The sequence below is a fragment of the Macaca fascicularis genome, chromosome 1 (genome assembly GCF_037993035.2).
Source record: "Macaca fascicularis isolate 582-1 chromosome 1, T2T-MFA8v1.1".
NCBI classification, from domain to species: domain Eukaryota; kingdom Metazoa; phylum Chordata; class Mammalia; order Primates; family Cercopithecidae; genus Macaca; species Macaca fascicularis.
In genome coordinates, this window is record NC_088375.1 from 32681309 (window position 1) to 32707616 (window position 26308).

At 43.7% G+C, this 26308-nt stretch overlaps 1 protein-coding gene across 4 annotated transcripts in view; it reads left to right on the plus strand.

Annotated features, from left to right (window-relative positions):
- TNN (tenascin N) overlaps positions 1–26308 on the plus strand; it is a 71055-nt gene that overhangs the window by 36492 nt on the left and 8255 nt on the right. For 2 of the 4 annotated variants that reach the window (XM_045399296.2, XM_015445857.3), the window contains 8 exons: positions 4531–4797; positions 6153–6416; positions 10688–10951; positions 13393–13523; positions 14462–14594; positions 15025–15176; positions 22281–22377; positions 23255–23422. In XM_045399296.2, the coding sequence (XP_045255231.2) occupies positions 4531–4797; positions 6153–6416; positions 10688–10951; positions 13393–13523; positions 14462–14594; positions 15025–15176; positions 22281–22377; positions 23255–23422 (1476 nt within the window). The remainder of the gene's footprint in view (positions 1–4530; positions 4798–6152; positions 6417–10687; positions 10952–13392; positions 13524–14461; positions 14595–15024; positions 15177–22280; positions 22378–23254; positions 23423–26308) is intronic. The other 2 variants (XR_012424415.1, XM_045399363.2) reach the window with 2 other exon arrangements.

A 26308-nucleotide genomic window follows, 5' to 3' on the forward strand; every position in this document is an offset into this window, starting at 1 on the left:
TTATACTTTTGACTTAAATCTGTTTAATCTCATGTAAGCATAGCTACTCCTGTTTGCTTTTGGTTTCTGTTTACATGGAATATCTTTTTCCATCCCTTCACTTTGCATCTATATGTGTTTCCACAGGTGAAGGAAGATTCTTGTAGGTAGCACATAAGTGGGTCATTTTTTAAAGATCCATTCAGCCAGTCTGTCTTTTTTTTTTTTTTTTTTTTTAGGCAAAGCCTCACTCTGTTGCCCAGTCTGGAATGCAGTGGTGTAATCTCGGCTCACTGCAACCTCTGCCTCTCAGGTTCAAGTGATTCTTCCACCTCAACCCCTCAAGTAGCTGGAACTATAGGCATGTGCCACCACGTCTGGCTAATTTTTTTCTGTGTGTGTATTTTTAGTAGAGATGGGATTTCACCATGTTGGCTAGGCTGGTCTCAAACTCTTGACCTTCAAGTGATCAGCCTGCCTCAGCCTCCCAAAGTGCTGGGATTACAGGCATGAACCCTGTGCCCGGCCTCAGCCAGTCTATCTTTTAAGTGGAGAATTTAATCCATTTACATTCAAGGTTATTATTGATAGGACGGGAGTGACTCCTGTCATTTGTAAATTGTTTTCTAGATTATTTTGTATATCCTTTGTTAATTTCTTCTTCTATTATTGTTTATTATTGTGGTTTGGTAGGTTTTTGTAGTATTGAGGCTTGATCCTTTTCTTTCTCCTTTGTGTATCTGCTCTGCCAGTGAGTTTATACTTTTCTGTGTTCTCATGATTGTGATTATCATCTTTTTGCTTCCAGATGTAGGACTCCCTTGAGCATTTCTTGTAGAGCCAGTTTAGTGGTGATGGGTTCCCTCAGTTTTTGCTTTTCTAGGAAAGACTTTGTTTCTCCCTCATTCTGAAGAATAGACTTGTTGGGTATGGTATTCTCAGTTGACAGTTTTTTTCACCCCTTTCAGATACATGGACTATATCATCGCTTTCTCTCCTGGTCTATAAGATTTCTGCTGAGAAATTTATGGTTAGTCTAAGGGGAATTCCCTTATATGTGACCTAACACTTTTCTTTTACTGTTTTGAGAATTTTCTCTTTGTCTTTGACTATTGACAACTTGACTATAATATACTTCAGGAAGCACCGTTTTTGGGTTGGATCTATTTAGGGACTTGAGCTTCCTGGATCTGAATATTCATATCTCTCCCCAGACTTGGGATGTTTTCAGCTATTATTTCATTAAGTAGGTTTTCTATACCTTTTTACATCTTTTTTCTTTCTGGAGCTCCTATAATATGAATATTTATTCACTTAATAGTATCCCATAGGTTTTGTAGGCCTTCTTTACTCTTTTTCATTTTTATTTCTTTTTTTCTCTCACTGGGTAATGTCAAACAATTTATCTTCAAGTTCAGCGATTCCTTTTTTCTGCTAGATCAAATCTGCTGTTGAAATTCTTCATTATATTTTTAAATTTCATTCTTTGAATTTGTTAGCTGTGTTTCTTTTTTGTGATATCTATTTCTTCATTGAATTTCTCATTCATATCATGTATTATTTTTCTGATTTCATCAAATTGTCTGTCTGTATTTTTTGAATTTCATTAAGTTTCCTTAAGATCATTATTTTGAATTCCTTTTCTGACAATGTATTGATTTGTTTTTAATTGGGGTCTGTTTCTAGAGAGTTATTATGTTCCTTTGGTGGTGTCATATTTTCTTGCTTTCTTCATGTTCCCTGTGTCCCTGCATTGAGGTCTGTGTGTCTGGTTGAACAATTGCTTCTTCCAAACTTTCTAGAGTGACTTTCTTAGAGAAATACTTTTACCTTGGTTGAATTTTAATGCGCCAGTTGGGAAGGGTGGTTCTTGTAAGTTCAGTGGTATAGTCTTTGTGCAGCTTCTTTGACTGTGTTTGACATCAGCAATAACTATGAACATATCAGTGGCCTAGACTACAGAAGTTTGTGGTAGTGGTGGTGGCAACATAGGTTGTTAATGTCCTTGGTGGCAAGGGCTGTTGTGGCAAGGGCTATTCTATTCTTATTTTCTCCATAATGGGAAGACTTAGCTGAAGGGCTCTCTCTTGGTGTCAGGTCTGACATGGCATAGAAGCAGCTGCCAAGGCACTGGATTTCAAGTACAGGTGCTCAAAGCAACTATGGGGCAAGTTCTTACTTAGGCTCAGGGTCTTGTGAACCTATAGTGGCACTTCAGTCTTGGGATGCAGAGTGGTCTCTGTGTCAGGGCTGGATATAGGTTGCCCATGGTGCCTATCAGCTTGGCTTCAGGGGGTCAGGTTGTAACTGTAATTCTACCCCTGGTGGGCAGGGTGCAGCCCTGGTTTAACTTGGAAGAGAAAGAAGGGCTCTGGAAGTGTGAACCCAGAGTGCAAGATATGGCTGTAATTGCTGTAATTTGGGAAACTGCACCAATAGAGTTCAGTGGCAACTTGGATCCCTAGGGGTGAGGAATTCTGTAGTGGTGATTCTAGACTCTGCAATGGTGGGACTTGACAGTATCCCAGTCTCTGTGAGGCCAGATGCAGCAGCAGCAAGCTCCCCAAAATAATCAAGCACACTGTTTTTTGGGCTGTACCAGGGCAGGGAGCAGCACAGCAATGACTCTACTCCCTGGGAGAAGGGTGTCTCAGGAGCTCAGACTCAAGGGGCCTACTCCAGCTCTAAAGAAGCAGAATACTAGAGCTGTCTGGCCAGTAAGGTGGGGTGTCTCAGCCAGCCACTGCTGTATTTCCCTGGGACCTAGGATACTATGTCAGCACAGCCCTAGGATATACAGCTGCTCAGCTTGGCTGAGGCACTGATTCCCCAGCAGGCAATGTGCCACTCCAGTTCAGTCCTGAGGGATGTGACTATTCTAGATAGCCTCAACACCATTGTCCTGGGATATAGGGCTCTGCTAAAAGCATTGTTCACTTAGGAACTGAAACTAGTGCAGTTTCGGCTTAGGCCCCTATGGGTAGGGTGCTGCCTAGTGTGAGAGAAGTGGGTGGAGCTGTTTTACCAAAGTACTGATTCTCCAGGGAAGAGGGTACAGCTTCAGCTCTGGAATAAGTGGGTAGGGGATGGGGATGTGGAGTGGTTCCACTGCTGCTTGGCCCCATGGGGAAAGGTGTAACAGTTGCTCACAGCTCTGCTTGGAGATGTCAGGTCACTGAGTGGTGGTGTCTCAGCAGCAGTTTACCCTCAGGGATGAAGGGGTGAATGGCTACTCACCCCCAGAGCAAGACACATTCCAACAGTAGTCCCGGTTCCAAGATGCCAAGACGGTGTAGCACAGTAGCCATGCAGGCCACAGAGGATGGGGCACAGTATTGGCTCCATCTCTAAGGAGCATAGTTGTGTGCCTGTAGGCAGCTCCCTCAGCTGGGCTTAGTGCCTGTGAGAGCTGTAGGAGATCCCAATGGTGATGATGGTAGGTGTACAAGGTGCTGATAGGGGCTACTGGGATCTTCTTGCTTACCTTTTGCTGTAGGGAGAAGTTCTTCCTGGTTTCCAGCTGCTCTTAGCTGGGCAATGGAGTGCTGGGATCCCAGGGTTTCCTTCTGTTCTCTATCTGGCTATCCTGAGTTTCTGTGCTTACCAGAGTTTCTGTTTCTCCTTTGATATAATCCTGCACTCTCCTTTAGTTTTTAAAAAAATATTGTTGTTTATTCTTTGTTGTTGTTGTTTTTGTGCAGAAGACAAGTGTCAGGGATTTCTAATTGGCCATCTTGCTGACATCACACTAGGAAACATGTTATTAACTCATATAATACTCACAATAATTCTGTAGAATATGTACTAATATTATTTTTCCCTGCCTTTTTTTCTCTTGTGGAGAAAATTGAGGCAGAGAGGTAGGTTTGCCCTTAATTACGTTTTAAATTATAGAGTAAATATTCTGTGGCTTCAGAGTGGTAAACACTGTAATACTTTAACATTTTCAAAGCCCTTTGCTACATAACATTTTTTTCTCTTGGTTTACAGAGCTACTCAGAGTGTGGTAAGTGCAATAATCACTAACAACCACTTTTAACAAATACAGAAGTAAAGTAAAGCAATTTGCCCAAAGTCACAAAAACAAGTTAGTAAGTTATGAAATTAGTTACATGCATGGAATATTCATGCTTGAAGGAATCTTAAAAGTTTATCAAACCCAAACCTCAGATTTTACAGATGAAGAAGCTGAGGCCCAGCCAGCAGCAACTGAACTGTCCAGAGCCACAGCTGGCAGACGGCAGAGCTGGGATTAGATTGCTAGTAACCTGGCTCCACCCTGCACCTCTACTCTGCCTCTCTGGGCTGGAACTAGAACCCAGTTCTTCTGACTTTGGATTTAGTACGCATACCACTCTCCTGTGCTGCTTTATTGAAAATCCAAGAATCCAGCTGTGGGGATAAGGTCTACATCCATGAAATGACTGAAAACCAGCATGTGATATGGAGAAACCATAAGAACAGGAAACTGCCTCACCACAAGTGAAATGCCCAGATCTCACTCTTTGCTACCTGTTAATAGTGTTTATTGATCAGCAATTTTTTTTTCAGACATTGACAGCCCCCAAAACCTGGTGACTAACTGGGTGACAGAGAATATGGCCACTGTCTCCTGGGACCCAGTGCAGGCCACTATTGACAGGTATGTGGTGCGCTACACCTCTGCCAAGGACGGAGAGACCAGGGAGGTTCCGGTGGGAAAGGAGCAGAACAGCACTGTCCTGACAGGCCTGAGGCCTGGTGTGGAGTACACGGTGCACGTGTGGGCCCAGAAGGGGGCCCAGGAGAGCAAGAAGGCTGACACCAAGGCCCAGACAGGTAAGGAGCATTGTTCTTTGGGAATATAAGAGCTTTCATGCTAAGTCAATGGATGACAAGTTTTGTTTTCCTTCTCTGACATTGGCAGAAATCAATGATTAATGGAAGAGTGGGATGGCGTCCATCCTTTCATAACAGATTACACACACCATCCCTCATTTTCCTTTAACTAGTTTCCTTGCAAGTCAGGGCCACATGGCAGTCTCCAAGCTATGATTACATGGTCATGTCCATCAGCTCCTCTTCTGATTGCATGGATCTTTTGCCGTAGACAGTATCAAGGGTCTCTTAGTGAGTCTGTGAGTGGGAACAGAAAATGAAAATCAAATTTTGTCAATAGTATACTGAAAATTTGACTTTAAGAATGTAGACGTCACATCTGCCATAGCAAGAAGATGTATATCATTTGGTTTATGACAAATGAATCATATTATAACTATAAAAAAATTTATAACTAGAAATTATGATAAGTTCTATAAAGGAGATGACACAGTGTAGGTGTAGAGAATAATGAAGTCGTGATGTTTCTCAGATAGGATGGGTAAATAGCAATAGGATACACATGACCAGAACAACCAAATAACTGTTGCTTAAACAAGAAAAGAGCATGTTCCCCTCTGTGGAACAGCAGAGTATACATTGGCCAGAGTTTTGAGGATAAGGATAGCTCTTGCGTTATATTCTTATTTTAGTGGAAGCGATATCTAACCATATTTTGTACCGTGATTTAATCAGCAAACCAGCATGATGAGTGAATCTATGATATACTAGAGAATATTCACCCAGGGTTTTACTTTTTGCTGATTTATTTAATAATATATAGTAAGTACTTTCCATGTGTCCTGCCCACTACTAGGCACTGGGAACACAGGAGAATAGGATGCTGCCCTTTCCCTCCAGGGGCTTATATTTAGGGGTGGCTTTTAGAATCTTCTAGTATGAAATAGGAGGTCTTTACTGACATGATGCCAGACATAAAATTGTTAGTTCCTTGTGAGCAGAAACCATGTATTTCCCAACTCTGGATTCTGCACACTGTCTAGAACATTTCGTGCATAGAGTTGGGGCTTGATATACCCTTTCTAGATGAATAAAAGATTTGTTTTGCTAAAGACTTGGTAGAGGTAACAGCCTGGATTTTCAGTTTCTGATCTATTTTGCTTTTCACTTGAGGAGCCTGGTGTATCTCCGGGGAGAAGATGATGTCCATGAACCAGCTAAAAACAAAACAAGAGCATATGAGGCAGAAACCCCATAAAACATGAAAGGGTTTCACCCCACGCAAAATGGTCATGAGTTTCTGCACTCTGGGACCTGTTCATAGTGCATATTGATCAGCATTTTTTTTTTTCCAGACATTGACAGCCCCAAAAACCTGGTCACTGACCGGGTGACAGAGAATACAGCCACTGTCTCCTGGGACCTGGTGCAGGCCACCATTGACAGGTATGTGGTGCGCTACACATCTGCCAATGGAGAGACCAGGGAGGTTCCAGTGGGGAAGGAGCAGAGCAGCACCGTCCTGACGGGCCTGAGGCCAGGCGTGGAGTACACGGTGCACGTGTGGGCCCAGAAGGGGAACCAGGAGAGCAAGAAGGCTGACACCAAGGCCCAGACAGGTAATAGGAGTGAAGAGAAGAGCAAACTGGGGTAGTTAATGCAGGTTGATCTATTGCAGCTGAGTGGTGATGCAGCTGCTTTTGGCATCTGTAACCGCAGGGCTGCAGAGTGTTTTAGGAGAGTTTGCTGTAAAAAAAAACAAAACAAAACAAAAAACAAAACAAACACTTTCATTCACCTAAAGAAAGAAAAAAGTGTTACAGGATACAGGAAAGGGGTCCCAATCCAGACCCTTAGAAAGGGTTCTTGGATCTCATGGAAGAAAGAGTTCAGGGCGAGTCCATAGAGTAAAGTGAAAACAAGTTATTAGGAAAGTAAAGGAATCAAAGAATGGTTACTAGCCATAGGCAGCGCAGCCCCGAGGGCTTCTGGTTGTCCATTTTTATGGTTATTTCTTGATGATATGCTAAACAAGAGGTGGATTATTCATACCTCCCCTTGTTAGACCATACAGGGTGACTTTCTGACATTGTCATGGCATTTGTAAACTGTCATAGCGCTGGTGGAAGTATAGTAGTCAGGATGACCAGAGGTCACTCTCATTGCCATCTTGGTTTTGGTGGGTCTTGGCTGCCTTCTTTACTGCAGCCTGTTTTATCAGCAAGGTCTTTATGACCTGTATCTTGTGCCGACCTCCTGTCTCATCCTGTGACTTAGAATGCCTTAACTGTCTGGGAATGCAGCCCAGTAGGTTTCACCCTTATTTGACCCAGTTCCTGTTCAAGATGGAGTTGCTCTGGTTCAAGCGTGTCTGAAAAACTACAGTACTGGACCCAGTGGGAGCAGTCCCACGAATGTCTTTTCCCACAAATGTCTTGGAACTCTTTCCAAAGCCTGTGTTTTCAATCATTGTGTCTCTCAGCTATAGACAATTATAGAAAATAATGTAAAACCAATATGAAAGTCTTAAAACCACTGATTAAAAACCTGTTTTGTGGCAAGCTATTTTGTGTAGGTTTGACAGAATAGACGCTGTGTAATAGAAAGGAGCAAGTATTCACCTGGGTGCTGGAGCCCTGTTTCCTTGCAGTAGGCAACTGACTTTTAGTGAGTATCGTCTAAGTGCCAGGCCTGGGGAACACAGTGGCGAACAAAACAAATATCTCTACTCTCTTGAAGTCTAGTGTGAAGATAGACAATAAATAAGAAAACACATTTAAACCCGTAAATTGTGCTAAATTCTGTGAAGGAGATGAACATGGTATAGGTATAGAGAATTACAGGGTAAGGATGTCTTGTAGATGGGAAGGGTGAGTAGTAATAGGATTGCTATGCTATTGCTATACATTGACAGAAACACTCAAACAGCAGTTGCTTCAGCAGGAAAGGAGTGTATTCCTCTCTGAAGAATGGCCAGGGCTGATACGGTCGCTCCTCATCCAGGACACCCAGGCTGCTTCTGTGATTGTTGCTTAGTCATCCCTAGCAAGTTGCCCTCCTTTACCTGGTCACCACCCTGTCTGCATTGTAGCCAGTGGGAAGAGGCATGCTGAAGGTCAGGGCATCACTGGGACATTGTACACATCAGCCCTTCTCATGTTCCATTGCCAGGTCCCAGACAGACCTCACTGCACAAAAGGCTAGGAAATGAGGTCTTTAGCTGGATGGCCCTATGCCCAGCTTTACTTCAGTTATGCTGTCCTGTCCAACACAGCAGCTGCTAGCTACATGTGGCTATTAAAATTATTTTTATTTTTATTTTATTTTCAGAGACAGGGTCTCATTCTGTTAGCTAGGCTGGAGTACAGTGGTATTATCACTGTTCACTGCAGGCTTGACCTCCTGGGCTCAAGCCATCCTCCCACCTCAGCTTCCCAAGTAACTGGGACCATGGGCACATGCCACTAAGCCTGGCTAATTTTTAATTATTTTTAGAGTTGGGGTCTCACTATGTTGAACTCCTGGGCTCAAGTGATCCTCCTGCCTCGGCTTCCCAAAGTGCTGGGATTACAGGCATGGTCACCATGCCCAGCCTAAATTTTAATTAATTAAAAATAATTAAAATAAAAAATTTTCTTATTTGGATTAGCCACATTTCAAATGGTCAGTAGCCACATGTGACTAATAAAATTGTGGTATTGGACTGTGCCGATCATAGAATACTTTCATCATTGCAGAGAGATCTGTTGGACAGTGAGTATGCTTACAGAAGAAGGGGGAGAATGGATGTTGATGAAAACTAGCCATTTCTGGCAGAGGGAAGAGTATGTGTGATGTCCCTCAGCTAGAACAGTACCGGGGGATGGCTGGAAAATGAAAAGAGGCTAGTTTTGCTGGAGCATAGTGGGCAGGAGAGCAAGTAGCCTGAGATGAGGTGGGAGGAGCAGGGGCAGGTCAGCCAGGACCGTTTGGTACTTAGAGGACAAAATGGGCTATATTTATTAATACTAGAAGAGTGATATGATGCAGTGTTCATTTAAAAAACACTTTCCAGGCCACAGTGAGGAGAATAAATGGATAAAATGACAAGGATAGAAGTGGGGAGATTCGTAGAGAAGCTGCTAGAAAAGTCTGGGTGCAAAATGCTGATTGTCTAGATAAGTGTGATGGCAAAAGGGATAGAGAAGAGGGGATGTCTGGAATATATTTTTGAGGTATGGATGATAATACCTGTTGATAGATTTGAGGTAGGAAGAAAATGAGGACTCAGGTATGACCTGTGTTATTTATTTGAGCAACATGGGAGATTGAACTACCATTTCTTGAGAGGGGAGACTGAGAAATAAAAAGTTTGGGGAGGAACATCAAGACTTTTAAATATTTAAGTTCAAGATACTTGTGAGATTCCTTGTTAGTTGAGTGATTCATTTATTGATTACATAAATATGTATTGAGTGTCTAATACAGGCCAGGCACTGTGGTGGAGATGCAGTTGTATAAACTAGTGAGGGGCTCAGAATTAATAGATATTGTGGAGCGATTAGCATCTAGTTGGTATTTAAAGCCACGGGCATGAGTGAGATCACCTAGGCGGAAAAGCAGAGAGAGGAAAAGAGGGAGCTTTGGGACAGGTGCAGTGGCTCTCACCTGTAATCCCAGAATTTTGGGAGGCCAAGGTAGGTGAATTGCTTGAGCTCAGGAGTTTAAGACCAGCCTGGTGAAATCCTGTCTTTACAAAAAAAATACAAAAATTGGCTGAGTGTGGTGGCATGCACCTGTATTCCCAGCTACTCAGGAGGCTGAGGTGGGAGGATTGTTTGAGCCTGGGAGGTCAAGGCTGCAGTGAGCTATCATGGCACCACTGCTCTCCAGCTTGGGTGAAAGAGCGAGACTCTGTATCAACAAAACAAAACAAAGCAAACAACAAAGAAAGGGAGCTTTGGGTGCTCCAGTGTTTGAAGGTTGCTGACAAACGACTGAAGAAGAGCCAGTGAGTTAGGAAAATCAAGGGAGTGTGTAGTCACGGAAGCTGAGAGTTGAGAGTGTTTCAAGAAGGAGGGCGTGGATCAGCTCTGCCAAATGCCACCCAGAAGCAGTGTAAAGTTGAGAAAGGCAAGTATCCATTAGAGGTGGCAATACGGATGTTGTTGGTGACTTAGACTAGCAGATTTAGTTGTGTGGCATAGAAAGATGCAAACACAATTGATTGGAGAGTAAGCAGTGAAGTTGGGTATGTAGACATTTCTCTTGAGACAATCTGTCAGTTTAGGGTTGCAGAGAAATGGAATGATATGGGGGAGGATGGGGGATTCTAGACCTTGCTTGTCTGGGACTGATGACAGAGAAGAGGAGATTGATGACACAGGAGAGAAAGGGCAGATCCGCAGCAAAGTCCTTGAGAGGGTGGGAGGGCCCAAAATTCAGAGTGAAGAGTCTTGACTTTAACATAAGATGTCAACAGGAACTTAGCCTGTACCCTCCATTTCCCTGGGCCTGCATTCTCCTCCTGTTTTATAAGTCAGAAAGGTTGGAGGATATGACCTCGACTCTCAAAGTAACTAGATACCAGGGAGATCAGAAAAGAGGTTATATCCACAGCAGTTTTGGTGGCTCATCTTGTTGCTTAGCAAGTTTTATTGTTATTTTGATGAGAATTACAAGGACAGAAATTTTTTATATATAAAAACTGGGAGAAGATCTGATTCCTTCCAGTTTTATGTCCAGTGGTTTGTTTCCTTGGAAATGAGACCAGGGGCCTTTGACTGGTGTTTTAAGTAGAATTCTACCGTTATTAATGATAACATGATGGAGAGCACCTGGTGATGGGGTGGTAAGATGGGATGCCCTCCTTTGTTCTAAAGTTCAGCCTTTTCTAAATCCTTTTAAAAAGAAATTGACAGCCCCAAAAACCTGGTGACTGACCGGGTGACAGAGAATATGGCCACTGTCTCCTGGGACCCGGTGCAGGCCACGATTGACAAGTATGTGGTGCGCTACACCTCTGCGGATGGAGAGACCAGGGAGGTTCCGGTGGGGAAGGAGCACAGCAGCACCGTCCTGACGGGCCTGAGACCGGGCATGGAGTACATGGTGCACGTGTGGGCCCAGAAGGGGGACCAGGAGAGCAAGAAGGCCGACACCAAGGCCCAGACAGGTACTGAGAGGGACCAGGCCAGGGGAACCCCTCACACTTACCAGGAGAGAACCTTCCTCCATGGGCTGGGGAAGGGAGCAGGAGGGTGGTTGCTTTACCCGAGGGCATTCTTCAAAGTGATTCCTTTTTTATGTCTTTGAGATAATTAAGTTGACCCAACAACACAGCTAAGAGAGTGTAGAGGGAGTGCTGGTGTCAAAGGCGGCCTCCCTCACCCCTCCACCTGGCCCAGCGCTCATACTCTCCACACTTGCTATGGAGAAAATGGTTGGACCTTAGCTGCAGTTGGGAGAAGATAGAGGCAGGAACCTCTTCTGTTTCCATCTTCCACAATGGAGGCAAAGGGGGTGCATCTTTCTCCTTTCCATCCTCAGTTGAGGAGGAAAGGCACCTGAACTGCATGTATTTTGTGTGTGTGATGGGGCCTCTGGTCTTGGCGGAGCATCAGGGAGGTCAGAACCCAGAAGCACTTGGAAGACAGCACTGTGCCCACCCTGAGGTCTGTGGGCCTCTTCAGGCAGTGCGGGCAAGGTCTGTCCATTCCATCCTTGGTTGAATGCACCAAATGTTGCCACAGGACCTAGAGATGTCTTGAATTTCTCTATGATCTTTATTAGTTAAAATTAACTTGCATTTTTAATCTAAAAGGTAATATATGCTTGTAGTAAATATTTTCAAACTAAACAGAGATGTGTTAAAAAAAAAAAAAATGGCTGGGCACGGAGGCTCATGCCTGTAATCCCAGCACTTTGGGAGATCGAGGCGGGCGGATCATCTGAGGCCAGGAGTTTGAGACCAGCCTAACCAACATGGAGAAACCCTGTCTCTACTAAAAATACAAAAATTAGCCAGGTGTGGTGGCAGGTGCCTGTAATCCCAGCTACTTGGGAGGCTGAGACAGGAGAATTGCTTGAACCCAGGAGGAGGTTTCAGTTAGCCAAGATTGTACCATTGCACTCCAGCCTGGGCAACAAGAGCGAGACTCCATCTCAAGAACAAACAAACAAACAATTCTTCTCTTTGTCCTGGACTCCCTAGTACGCAGTGTTGCTCTCCAGATGCAACCAGTAGCCAGTTCTCCCTCCTTCCCTTTTTCCCACTTCCTACCTCCTTCTCCCCTTCCTTTCTCTGTTCCTTTCTCCCTTATTCCTTTCTTCTCCTCTTTCTTCTTTATCTTCTCTTGGTTTCACCTTCTCCATTTTTGAAGACAGCAATAAAAAAAATTCTTATTTTCCTGCTCCATAGAAATGTGAAAGTAACTAAGACATACATCTCTAGTCCATAACCAGGGGGTGGTGGGCAAAGAGGTGGCAGGAGATTGCTTAAGATATTAAAATAGCCACAGTTTTGCCTTGATTATGAAATCAGGAAATTCGGTTTTTCTGTGAGACGACTAGAATAAAATCCATGCCAGATGTTATGCTTTAGAAAATCAAACCAAGTTGATATTACAGAAACTCAAAATTTGTCAAAACATACTAATTCAAAACAACAGCTGTCTGATTTCTATTAAAATACTGCAATTCAGTTCTCAGCTGAAATGCTACTGGGTAGAAAATAGCCTGGAGGCGTCTTTTTGGGAAGTTCTAAATTAAAATAACCTTCTGTGATAATGCTTTTTCAAAAAAGAAATTTCCATTCATATCTTCTTTGGTTAAAAAAAAAAGAGCCTTCTGACCAGTTATGATGTTGACTAGTATTTTTACTGAGCTTTCGTTTTCCTGGTCTACAGTGCACACTTGCTTACCCACACTTGCTTACACACTTGCTTTCCCTCTAGTGTTTGGGTGAGGAAGTACATTGAAGAAAAGCTCTGCTTTTCCTATATCCCTTCTCTTTCCCTCCTCCCTCCCCCACCTCTTCCTTTCTTCTCTTTTCCTTCCTTCCTTCTCTTTCTTTCTTTCTTTCTTTTTCTTTCTTTCTTTCTTTCTTTCTTTCTTTCTTTCTTTCTTTCTTTCTTTCTTTCTCTCTTTCTTTCTTTCTTTCTTTCCTTCTTTCTTTCTTTCTCTTTCCTTCCTTTCTTTTTCTCCTTTCTTCTTCCTTTCTCTCCTTCCTTCCTTCCTTCCCTCCCTCCCTCCCTCCCTCCCTTCCTTCCTTCCCTCCCTCCCTCCCTCCCTCCCTTCCTTCCTTCCTTCCTTCCTTCCTTCCTTCCTTCCTTCCTTCCTTCCTTCTCTCTCTCTCTCTCTCTCTTTCTTTCTTTCTCTTTCCCTTCCTCTGGGACCCACCCAATGCCCTGTTCTTCTTGTCTGTAATGGGTCTGTACTTTTAGAAACAAAGGTCAGAAAGGCCCTGTGGCAGGGAAGAAGAGAGTCTGCAAACTGCTTGAAAGAAGGAGGAGAAATGGGAGGGTTTGAAAGGGGAAAATATAAACTGGTATCTCAAAAATTACCTTGCCTCAGTTGTATCTTAGTAATAACAATTACCTGACTTTCTACGTACAGAAATTGACCCTCCCAGAAACCTTCGTCCATCTGCTGTAACGCAGTCTGGTGGTGTATTGACCTGGACACCCCCCTCTGCTCAGATCCATGGCTACATTCTGACCTACCAGTTCCCAGACGGCACAGTTAAGGTACGGGGGATTCCTTGTCTTTTCTCCTGGTGCCTTCTCTTCTGTGTGAAGCAACTAACTTGGGCCAATCCGCTCATTTGGTGGCCTCATGGCAGCTTGCTGATCTTTATTGATCACATTGCTGCTTGTACATCTGCTCCGGGTTATTTTGTTTATGGTTAGTCTTCCTTAATAAATGTAAGCTCTATGTTTGTTTCATTTATCACCATATCTAAAGTGCATAGGACAGTGCTTAGCACATGGTAGGTGTTTGATATATATTTATCGAACGAATTGATTAACCCTTATTTCAAGGGTTATAGCTCCCCTTAGAATCTGAAGGCCAGCAAATTTTCAAAGCCTGTCCCAATGGAAAATTATTATTCTCCCTCCTTGCCAATGAAGAAAGAAGGGAGGAAGGAAAAACAGGAAGGACACTTAGGTTTATTTGTTATCTTAATTAGTGCTTATGACAGCACCGCTAGGAAGATTAGCCCTATGTTTATAGAGGAAGTAAGACTGGTTCAGAAGGAAGTTTATTGAAATACCAACTATCTCCTTGTCTCAGATATCAGTGGCCAGTTTCACTTCCCCTATTAATTTCTTCTTAGCCCGGCATTGCCAGCCTGTTGCTGCCAGCGATGGCTGTAGTTAGAGCCCCTGTGTGTATCTGAAGGCCAAAGTATCCCAGAAACTTGGCCGGTAATCCTGAAGCTGCAGTCCTGGGTACTGGCTCTCAGCTGATGCTCCCAGTGGTGCTGACTCTCCATGGCATGGCTCTCCAGAGAAGTGGCTGGGACCCACTGTGATTCTGGGCTGCCACTGAGGCTTCAGAGAGACAAAAGACTGTGCCCTCAGAGAGCTTCTGTCATTAGTACCCGGGAATGCTGTTGACACCTAGGGTGCTAGTGGGTGATAGACTGAGTCACTAGCTGTCTACTATCTGCCTTGTTTGGTAGGAGATACAGCTGGGACGAGAAGACCAGAGGTTTGAGTTGCAAGGCCTGGAGCAAGGTGCCACCTATCCTGTCTCCCTTGTTGCCTTTAAGGGTGGTCTCCGGAGCAGAAATGTATCCACCACCCTCTCCACAGGTAAAGTGGAATCCTGTGCTCTGAATGACCATGCAGTGAGAACCAGCATTGGAGAGGCTAGCAAAGCAGTCCAGGGAGGAGCAAGTGGATGCAGAACTATTGATTTCTCTAGGCATGGGGAAGTGGAAATGGAGTTATGTGTTCAAAAGAAATCCATCCCACAATGGGGAGGCTAAAGAGAGGAGTGAAAGAGAGTGTTATTTTGTGGGGCAGTTGAGTTGGGGGAGGAAGTGATGTGAACTTGACTTTTTCCTGGTACATTTGGGGAGTTGAATAGAAAAATAAGATATGAGTGAAGAGTTGGAAGAAGCTAAAGTAGGAAGTTACAAAATGATTTCCAAACAAAATAAGTTGCCTTAACATAGGGAGAAACTCTACCTCTTTCCTCCTTGCCCAGCTCCTAACAATACTCTCTCTGCTTGGCTCCCAGTTGGTGCCCGTTTCCCACACCCTTCGGACTGCAGTCAGGTTCAGCAGAACAGCAATGCCGCCAGTGGTCTGTACACCATCTACCTGCATGGCGATTCCAGCCGGCCCCTGCAGGTGTACTGCGACATGGACACGGACGGAGGTGGCTGGATTGTGAGTCACGCAGAACCCTGGGGAGCTCTGCATAGGGCCTTGCTTCTCAGCCCAGGATACCGGTCATGGATGCTCCACAGAGTGTTTGGAGCCCTATTTCTTCTCCACCCATGGAAGAGAGGAGTTTTGGTGGCTTGTTGCTGTTTTTAGAGAGATCCCAATGTTACAGGAAAGCAATCCCCATCCAGATCCCAAGAGAAGGTTCTTGGATCTCATGCAAGAAAGAATTCGGGGCGAGTCCACAGTGCAAAGCAAAAGCAGGTTTATTAAGAAAGTAAAGTGGTGAAAGTACAACTACTCCATAGACAGAGTAGGGCGTTTCTGAAAGTAAGGAGGAATGCATGCACCCTAGGTACGATACTTGTTTATATATAGGATAAAAAAAGATCTTGAGGAGATGTGCTCTGTTACAAGGGTTTGTGATAGAGGATTAATTTTCTTAATTACTGTATTTTGCAAGAATCAATATTATTATATTTAAAGCAAAATTAGGAGTGCTTCTGTTCTCAAGATATCAGGATATCAGGACATTCCTAAGTCTGGGTCTGTTTAGTAAACACTGTCAATCTGTTCCCTTAACCATAAACATCTGGAGGCTCGGAATACCTAACTTTCTGGGAATGCAGCCCAGCAAGTCCCAGACCCATTGTCTTAGCACTCACTCAAGATGGCTCTGGTTCAAACGCCTCTGACACCAACCCACTGTAAGGATAGAGCCTAGTACTTATTCCCTGTCCTAGAAGGCTTGTGGGTTGATCATCATCTAGTAATGCCTTATATGTATGTATTACCTATATTTTACCTTCTTCAAAGCACTTTGAACACATGACCCTCACACAACAGCTTTAGAGTAAGTGAGAGAGGATTGTTTTTCCTATTTTACAGATAGGGACAGTGAGGCCCACAGAAAGAAGTGCTTGACCTAAGTCATACAAGAATGACAAAGCTGGGACCAGATTTCAAGACTCCAGCCTCCTAACTCATTGGTCTTCTCAGTGAGTTCATCTCAGGTCATCCAAAATGCAAATACATAGCCTGTCTGGGGAGTTCAGTCCTCTGAACTGGAGTCTGTTGTCCAAGTTCTGTACCCTGGCTCCACAGTACAGTAACAAGGCCTTTGAGGTTTTGATTGGAAAGACTAAAGCCTGAAAGACGGAAACTTGGGCAATGCTCTAATTGTCCCTCTTCTGTGTAGACGTTTCATTCTCTCGGGCCATTGTCTGCCTAAACCACATGGCAGCTTCTTTGATTGCAGCAGCCTGATCCAATTATATGATGAGCTGCTTTTGAGGGTTGCAATCTGATCCTTCCATCTCCCCTTGCCCCTTTTCTTCCTGTGCCTGAATGATAAAGACTCTCACTGCTCCAAGCTACAATGCAGCCTTAACCTGCTGTGCCTCTGCAAGTCACTGTGGGAAAGAGAGAGCATGATCTCATAGTGCTCAAACCTTATTCATTTACACATTCACTCAGGGGCCTGGGAAACCAAAGACACTTGAGCAGACATGAATAAAAAGATACCATCTGATGAGCAGCAATGAAGAAAACTTATTATCTGCACAGCGGCATCTGACGGTTGAAAGGCAGTAATTGGATTGGTTGGGGGAAATTCTTGATTGATGTAAAAAACAACAGAACAGAATGTAACATGGGAGGTCCTCTACCGACCAGACCCATAGGGCTGTACCTGCTGCTTTTCATCAGCACCATTGTAAGGCTAAGCATTCTGTCCCTTCAGGCCTGCAGTCCAATTTCCTGCCTTTGTGCCCATAATTGACCTTTGGCAGGATGTTTGTATTGTCTAGTGTGGCCTTTTTGTAAGCCAAGCTCCCACAGAGAAAGAGGCGTTTATCTGGGACAACATTTAGAAAGAGATCTGTCAGTCTGTCTGCCCTGGAATAGTCATGACTTATTGCACAAATATTTATTGAGTGCCTACTGTGTGTCAGGCACTGTTTCATGTACTCAAGATCCAGCAGTGAACCAAACCAATGGAAATCCCTGCCCCCAAGCAGCTTGCCATTTATATCCTGCTCATGGAAAGGACCCCTCCTCAAACACAGAGATTGGTTCCAAAAATAATAAAACCACTGTGCATTCTGACCCTCCCCAGCCCCAACCCCACCCCAAGTCTTGTTTTCTGAGCCAGATTCCTGGGGGTCGTGCATGAACTGAGGTTCTGCAGGGTTTTACTTAAAGGCACCATGCTCCAGAAAACACAGAGTCCTGAAAACTTCCCCACAAAACATTTTACTCACAGTTGTCATAGTTTTTTGGGGGGAGTTCAAGAGTCCTTTGTCAATGAAGGATGACCCATAGTCAGTTTCTCTGTTTTATTGAGCTTTTAAAATCCTTTTATGGTAATTCTTCCATCCCAAGCAGCAGGAACTCAATTTGAAGAACAGACCAGAAGAACTGTGCCCTGAGGTAAACTCTGCCGCTGGTGGGAGGCTGGAAAGAACATCAGGGAACACTTAATGTCTCAAATATTTCCATCTTTGTTTTCCATCTTGAAAGTCTTAAGGGCTGCATTAGAGGCTCTTTCCACAGACATTTCAGTGCAAGTTTGACTTTTTTTCTCTGTATTTAGTCATTCAGGGCATTGAATAAGTTCTAAAATGCAATGACCACTCTAGTATAGAACGAGACATAAAGAGGTTTTTTTCCCCCCTTTGAAACTTACTTGGTCAGGGGGTTTTATGATACCCTAATAGTTCATTATAGGGTGTTTTCATCTCATCAAATGAGAGTGGCTTAGATTCTGAGTGAGTCAGTTAAGGCTGCCTGATCCAGATGCATCAGTGGTCCCTGTGGGTCCGTTCATTTGGAAACGGATATAATAAAATGCAAACCAACATTTATTGAGCGATCATAACAACTTCTTATATCTCTATGTGCCACGGTCTGGCTTAACTACTTTATGATTTACTATGATTAATGACCTTGCTGAAGCCTTGATTTAAGCTTGTGACCGAGAGGCTGTTAACATGTTAATCTAACAGTTTGGAAAAGTGAGGCTTGTCAAGGTTGCCCAAGCACACAGCTAGTAAGTATAGAGTTGGTTCTGGTTCAAAACGGTGATGCAAAGAGCACCAGAATCATTTTTGGAAGCTTCCCTGGCCCAGATGAAGTATTGTTACACACACACACACACACACACACACACACACACACACACACACCGCTGGAAAGCTCCTATCAAGCTTGGGCACTGGGTCCATTGATTGGAGATAGAGACCAAATACCTTTGTAATGCATCCTAGGAAGGAAAGGCTGGATTTGAGCCTGACCTTGTGGTGGGAACGTGATTTGACCCGATGTATGTGGAGCCATACATCAGTGCTACATCTGTCCTAAATTTCCACTGTCCACGGTACAACAAGAGTCTCAAGGAAGGGGTGGGATCAGGCACCTTGTTAGGAAATTAGCAAGTTCTCAGAGTCTTTGGAAATGCTATTTGCGAAACAGATTCAGTAGGGCTGGTATTTTCAAACTTTCTGACAGAAAGATAAGGTTTATGCGTGGTCTCTGTATCAGTGATTAGCTGTAGCACTCTGGATACTCGCTTTTCTGGACTTTCACATCTGTCAAATGGCATCATAAATACTTGCTCCAGGGCCAGCACTCAACAGATGCTCACGAAATGATTGTCATCTAAGTGAATAAATGAGTGAAAAAAAAGTGAGGGAAGCCAAGAAGGAAACAGGGCACCTTTAAAAGATGGATCCTTGAGCAAAGGGGAAAGAGAGCAACAATGTTAACGTGGTGTTAACTGTTTGTCGTGATCTTTCCTATATTCTGTTTGGCAGCTCTTGCCCATTTATAGAACATTTTATGTGGTGTCTCATTTAGTTCTCCCAGCAGTCTTATGAGGTAGGCTCTTCTCTTCCCTTCCATTCCTGTTTTACCATGAGCTGGCCGAGGGTCAGGAATAGAAGAGGCTGCCTCAGCAAATCCCACCCGTCCCCTGCCCAGGAAGTGGCTGTGGTCTGACTTGGAGCCTGGAGCCTTCTGCATCCATGGTGCCCCACTCCTTGGCCAGCAAACTTGGATGGGTGCTTTGGAAGGAGTTAAATATGAATTCCCATGTGGAGTTCTCAGCATTGCTGCAGGGTAACCTACTGTCTCCTCCCTCCCTTTCTCTTTCCGGAGAAAAATATAAAGAATGCACAAATGTCAGGCGGTTTACCTTATAAATTCAAAATAATGTGTTTTACTTCAAGGCACATGCTGTGAAGTCTAGTGGAAAGGAGGGAGATTAGATTTTGTGTTGGGGCTTCTGCATCTGAATGAATGCAAAGAAAAATAGGCAGAGAGAGAAATGCAATTCCAGCCTTTGGTTAGTGGGAATCGTTCCTGAGGTTAGCTAGGATGGTATTCAGCTTGGTTCTCAAGGTCATGTGGAATTAGATGTGTTATCAATTTCAGTAGTGTACACAGGTGTGTGTAGGTACTTTTCAGATTTACTTCCTATAAAAGAATCCAATTTACTGTGACTGGAACAGTGCCTTCCTTCTCCAAACAGAGGAATTTTTGAAAAGAAAGCAGTCCACACTTTGGTGAATGGTACCCAACTCTGCCTCCATTTTCTTGCTTCTCACTCATTCTTTGTTCCGTTCCAGTTTGGCTTCTGTCCATATCTCACACTGACACAGCCCTAGGTAAAATCACCAGTGATTTCTGTGCCACTAAATTCTAGGGATGGTTTTGACCTCCTGTTCCTTGACCTCTCATCAGTACTTGACACTACTGACCACACCTTTCTCTTTGTGGCTTTTGTGATTCCATATTTTTCTAGTTTCTTTTTCTCCACTTCTGTTGCCCCTTCTCTTTCCTTGATGGATTTGTCCTTCTTCGTTATACATACTGGATGTCCTCAAGGCTTGATTCTAGGCCACTTTATCTTTTCAGTTCCCATTTTCTTCCTACATGGTCTCATCTTTTCCATGACTTCATTTTACCCTCCTCTGGGTCCCATGCTTCTCTGCACTAACTAGGATAGAATAGGCTATGCTGCAGTAACAAACCAACTCTAAATTCCAGCAATTGAACAAACACAATGTATTTTTCTCATGTGTGCAATGTGTTGTGCAGGTTTGGCAGCCAGTTACAAGTGTGACTCATGGATTCAGGCTGTTTCCATCTCATAGTTCTGCTGTTTCAGTGTGTGGCCTTTCCCATGGCCCTGTGGTGCATGGCAGTAGAAGAGAGAGTGTGGAGAACCCACCCACACACAAAAGGCTCCCACCTACAGCCTTTTGGCTGCAAATAGTCACATGGCTCCAACTTGAATGCAAGGGAAGCTGTAAATGGACATCCTCCTGTGTTCCTGGGAAGAAGAAAGTGAACTGGGACTCGGTGAACTCCTAGCATTGCCTGAGACACACTCTACCTCAATAAGTCTAGCCTAGACCTCTCTTTAGAACTCCAGCCCTTACATCCAATTGCTCTGTGATATTTTCATTCACCAGCATACCTCAGAAATAACTCACACTTACCACATCCCCAAATGAGCTCATGACCCACTCATAAAATCTGTACTCGGCCAGGCATGGTGGCTCACACTTTCACTTTGGGAGGCCGAGGTGTGTGGATCATGAAGTCAGGAGTTCAAGACCAGCCTGGCCAATATGGTAAAACCCTGTCACTACTAAAAATACAAAAAGTAGCTGGACATGATGGTGTGTGCCTGTAATCCCAGGTGCTCGGGAGGCTGAGGCAGGAGAGTCACTTGAACCTGGGAGGTGGAGGTTGCAATGAGCCGAGATTACACCACTACACTCCAGCCTGGGCAATGAAGTGAGACTCCACCTCAAAAAACAAACAAACAACAACAACAACAAAAACCCCAAAAACTACAACCTGTCCTCTCTGAATCCCCCATCTCAGTGAATAGCTGAGGGAAGAGTCATCTGCAAGCCCAAACTATAAGAAACTTATCTTACCTTGACTTCCTCCTCTTTCAGTTCCACATTCTGTCACCAGCCCTGTCAACTTTACCTTTTATCCACTTCCGTCTATCCTCAGGGCATCCCTCATCCAAGCTACTGTCCCCCTTCATCTGCACTCTACAGTGGTCTCCTAACTAGTCATCTCACTTCCACTCTTACCGCTGACCAGTCCATTCCATGCACTATAGCTAGAGATGAATCTGATCGGATCTCATTTCCTGCTTAAAACTCTGCAATAATTTCCACCGTTCTTACCTGGACCAATGTCTTCAACAATCTCTTTTAAAAGCTTACCAGGACTGACTCTTGCCATCTTCTCAGCCTCCCTTTCCATCCCTTCCTCAGCCCCCAGCAGCCCCAACATTGCTCCCCGTGCTCTTGCCTGACCACTCCTACTCATCCTGCAGCTCAGCCATGTCCTGGGGGTGGTTTCTTGGCTCCTTGGTCAGGTCCTCCCGTTTTACGCTCTTGCAGTTCTGTTGCATCTTTCCCTCATAGCCCTTATTACAGTTTTAACTGCACTTAAAAATTATTTAATTTAGTAATTGTATTTACTGAACTATTAGCTCCAGGAGGGAAAGGACCATTTCTGATTTATTCACTTTGCACACTATCTTGTATATTGCCTAGTGCATAGTAGATCCTCAGTAAATACTTGTTGTGTGAACTTTTTTCTCCATAAGTATTAAATAATCGCTATGCTAAGAATCAGGTGAATTAAAAAATAATTTCTACTCTCAAACTATTTGAGAAAAGGGGAAAAAAGATGCTATAAATGTGATGTGCCCCAATTGAGTTAAATGGGTGTTGAAAGTTACATGTGAGAATTGGCAGAGGTCTGGAATGTCTTGCCCTAGACAATCCACACTGGCAACTAAATCACACAAATAATGGAAAGAACTGAAATTTCTTGAGGGCAGGAAGCTTCTCTGCTTTTGCTCTACACGCCTTAGTACCTGACATACTACTGTACATATAAATAATGCTTATTAATATAGTGAATCTACTGACATATAAATAAAAAGCCTCTCTAAAAAGAAAGACATGCTAGCTGGAGGAAGGCAGTGTATGAGCAAGTTCTTGGTTTTCTCTTGTCTCCCAGCACCTATATCTGTTTGGAGGGTCAGAATGAAGTGTTCGTCTCCCTTCTCAGGTCTTCCAGAGGCGGAACACTGGGCAGCTGGATTTCTTCAAGCGATGGAGGACCTATGTGGAAGGCTTTGGGGACCCCACGAAGGAGTTCTGGCTTGGTATGATCTCAGAATCCAGGAGGCTGGGGCTGTGGGGGGTGATTTCTCCCAGGACAAGCTAGCTAGGAGGCTTAGGGAAGCTCACCACCTTCACAGAGAGGCCCTAGTGGCAGGGAGACAGAGGACTGTGCCGAGCAGGGTCTTGGTGGGCGTGTTGATGGGAAGGCTCTCCTGCACTCTGAACTTGTTGAAAGGTAGGGTGGTCACAGGGGTTTTATGCTGATTTAAGCTCTGCAGGATCTGCCTGCAGCCTGAAGATCTTAGAAGGCACAGTAGTAGAAAAACAGTTCAGGGATTGGGATGCTGGATCATTACTGGAAGGTCACTCTAGCAGTCTCTAAAATTCTGGTGGTGATGCCAGGCACTGTGGGCAATGTTTTCCCCCTTTTCCCTCTGTTCTCCTCTGGAGCAGATGTTCACAGAGAGGGAAATAGCCAAAAGCATGAATTGGGAAATGAAGAATTAAAAAGTCATGATTCAGATACCCAGTGTCTAATAGAGTAGATGATGTTGTGGTTTGTTCAGTATAAAATCTCTTCGGGGATCTTAGGATGAGTCATTGACCCGCCCTCCTACTTGGTGAGATAAATGGATGATAAATACAACTGCTTCTGTTTTAGAGGGATGGAGCCAATGGAGGCAGATTCCTTCTGGGGTTACCCTGACCCCTCACTGCTCCCTTCCATAGAACATGGTCTCCACACTCCTTAGTGTGACTATGAGTCCCTGAAAGAGAAAGTGCTGAGACTGCCCCTTATTAGCAGAGAAGGTAAAGACTAAAGTGACTTTAGGTCCTGAAAGCCTCAGACGCACATGTTGAGTACTCAGTCGCACACATGGGTGGATTGGGTGTTGGAATTCCGTTTTTTATTTTTAGGACTTGACAAGCTACACAACCTCACCACTGGCACTCCAACGCGGTATGAGGTGAGAGTGGATTTACAGACTGCCAATGAATCCGCCTATGCTATATATGATTTCTTCCAAGTGGCCTCCAGCAAGGAGCGGTATAAGCTGACAGTTGGGAAATACAGAGGCACAGCGGGTGAGGAAAAATGTTTTCTTGCTGCAAAGGTCTCTTGCTGTCTGTTGTATAAGGATTGGTTTGCTGTATGCCACTGATCTGGGGGATGGAATATTATTCTGTGGAGGTGAATTGTTCTCATTGACAGTGGAGGCCCTACTGTCTGCAGGGGGTCAGGAGTGAGCAAGTAGTTAAAGCAATCCTTGACCACCATAAAATTGGAAATTGTGTATGTTATACGTCACAACCCCCCAGCCCCCACGCCCAGTAAAAACCCTCCTCTTGTGCTCCGCTTATTCGGGCCGTTGTACATTAGCTGATGAGCCCATATTCTGAACAATTTATTGATGCTTGTCAGTCTTTCATTCAACTTTAGCAGTGTGGCTGTCATCTTTGCACAGTTGTGTGTGTGTGTGTGTGTGTTATTATTTGAGCCTTTGGTGGCACTTTGCTATAAAAATAGAACAATGAAAGTGCTGATTCAAATAATAAGTGTGGGTCTCATTAACTTAATTCAACTGTGACAACACAGAAATGAGCAGTTCAGTGGAAAGTCGGGCAACCTTTATCCTCTAGTGGCTGCTCATTGGAGCTAAGCCAGTTGCTGGTGTGTTTGGTTGTGAAGAAAAAGAACAAAATTAAGCAACATGACTGAAATGCTGGAATGATACCAGTAAATTAAATATTTTGTGTAAGAGGGGGAGGTGTGGTTATTGTTTTAATACTAATATTTTAAAAGCTGTATTTATGGTTTTTAAACCCTAACAAGTAAGCCTGTGTTTTGACATTTGCATGTTTTTGACTTTGGTGTATTTATATAGGAATGTGTTACCAGCCAGGTTGACTGACTGTATAAGACATGGCAGTCTCTCTCCTTAGACTTAAATGTAGATAGGTGAAAACAAAAGAAGGTAACTTTTGCAGACAGTCACATAAGGGGTAAGAAACATAAAGAGCTACAGGAGTGTGGAGAAGGTGGGCACACGGAGGATGAAGCAACTGGAGGGAGTTGGATCTGCAAAACGGGGGAAACTCGAGTGGGAGGAAAGAGAGGGCTCTCCAGGCCTGGGGGCTTCGGGGTGAGTGGGGACTGAGTGGAGGAAAGAACGCTGGAGTTTATCTCACAGCCTTGCTGGACTTCTCAAGATTGTCTACTCAAGGAGCCCTGATGGCAGAAGACCGTGAACAGAACTTCTGAGTGTCTGGGGCCATGATCTGGGGTGGCCAACTGTGAATGCAAACCTTTCTTTGAGATCTTACAATTTCATTTAAACAATAGTCAGATGAATTTTGCATTTGTTCTTACTTCCCAGGGCCTATCTCAGAGCCTGGTACAGAGTGGGAGAGTTTAAAAAATGAAATTGCTAGCAGGACTTTTCTATATACATAATCTTACAGATGTTTAGTATCTTACATAATAGTCCCTGAGACCCAATAGGTTCCACAGGGGTGAATGAAAGTGTGAGTTTGGTGACATGGTGACATGGGAGGAGACAAAGAGGGAGTGGTAGGCACCTACCAGAGTATGAGGCATTTTGGCTACAGACATGAGGAAACTTCCAGGATTCTGAGTAGGGGTTGGGTGAGAAAAAGTATACAAATAATTATTTCAGGGAAAAGACAATCCTTGAAAAAAAAGCATTGCAGCTAGAAGATCCCTGCTGCCTTTGGATACTGTCACTTCTTTCCTCAGTAGTCCTAGGTCTCCACGGGCTGGAGACAGGCTGTGCTACGTGCACTTGAAGTATAACATAGTCATGCGTTGCTTAACGACAGGGATACGTTCTGAGAACTGCATTGTTAGGCATTTCATCGTTGTGCAAACATGGAATTCACTTACACAGACCTAGATGGCAGAGCCTGCTATAGACCTAGGTATATGGTGTAGCCTATTGCTACTAGGCTACAAACCTGTATGGCATATTACTAAATATTGTAGGCAATGGTAACACCATGGTAAGTACTTACAGATCTAAATATATGTAAACATAGAAAAGGCACAGTGAGAATATGGTATAAAAGATAAAAAATGGTCAGTCTGTACAGAGTACTTACCATGAATGGAGCTTGCAGGACTGGAAGCTGCTCTGGGTGAGTCAGTGAGTGGTGAGCAAATGTGAAGGCCCAGGACATGACTGTACACTCCTGTCGAATTTAGAAACACTGCCCATAGGCTACACTAAATTTATTTTAAAATGTTCTTTCTTCATTAGTAAAAACTAACCTTAGCTTATTGTAACTGTTTTACTATATAAACTTTAACATGTTTTTCAATTTTTTGACTCTTTTGGAGTAACACTTCGCTTAAAACACAAGCACATTGTACAGCTGTACAAAAATATTTTCTTTATATTCGTATTCTGTAAGTTTTTTTCTATTTAAACATTTTTTACTTTTATTTTTTCCTTTTTAAACCTTTGTGTTAAAAACTAAAACACAAACACACACATTAGCCTAGGCCTGCAACAGGGTCAGGATCATCAATATCACTGTTTTCCACCTCCACATCTTGTCCTGCTGGAAGGTCTTCAGGGGCAATAGCACACATGGAGCTGTCATCTCCTGTGATTACAATGCCTTCTTCTGGAGTATGTCCCAAAGGACCTGCCTGAGGCTGTTTTACAGGATTTTTTTTTTTTATAAGTAGTCATACACTCTAAAATAACAATAAAAAGTATAGTATTATTCACATAAACCAGTAACATAATTGTTTTATCATTATCAAGTATTATTTACTGTATGTAATTATATGTGCAAGACTTTTTTATGACTGGTAGGTTTGTTTACACCAACATCACCACAAACACATGAGTGATGCATTGGTCTGCGACCTTACGACAGCTGTGATGTCACTGGGTAATTTTCAGGTTTATTGCGATCTTATGGGACCACTGTCGTATGTGCAGC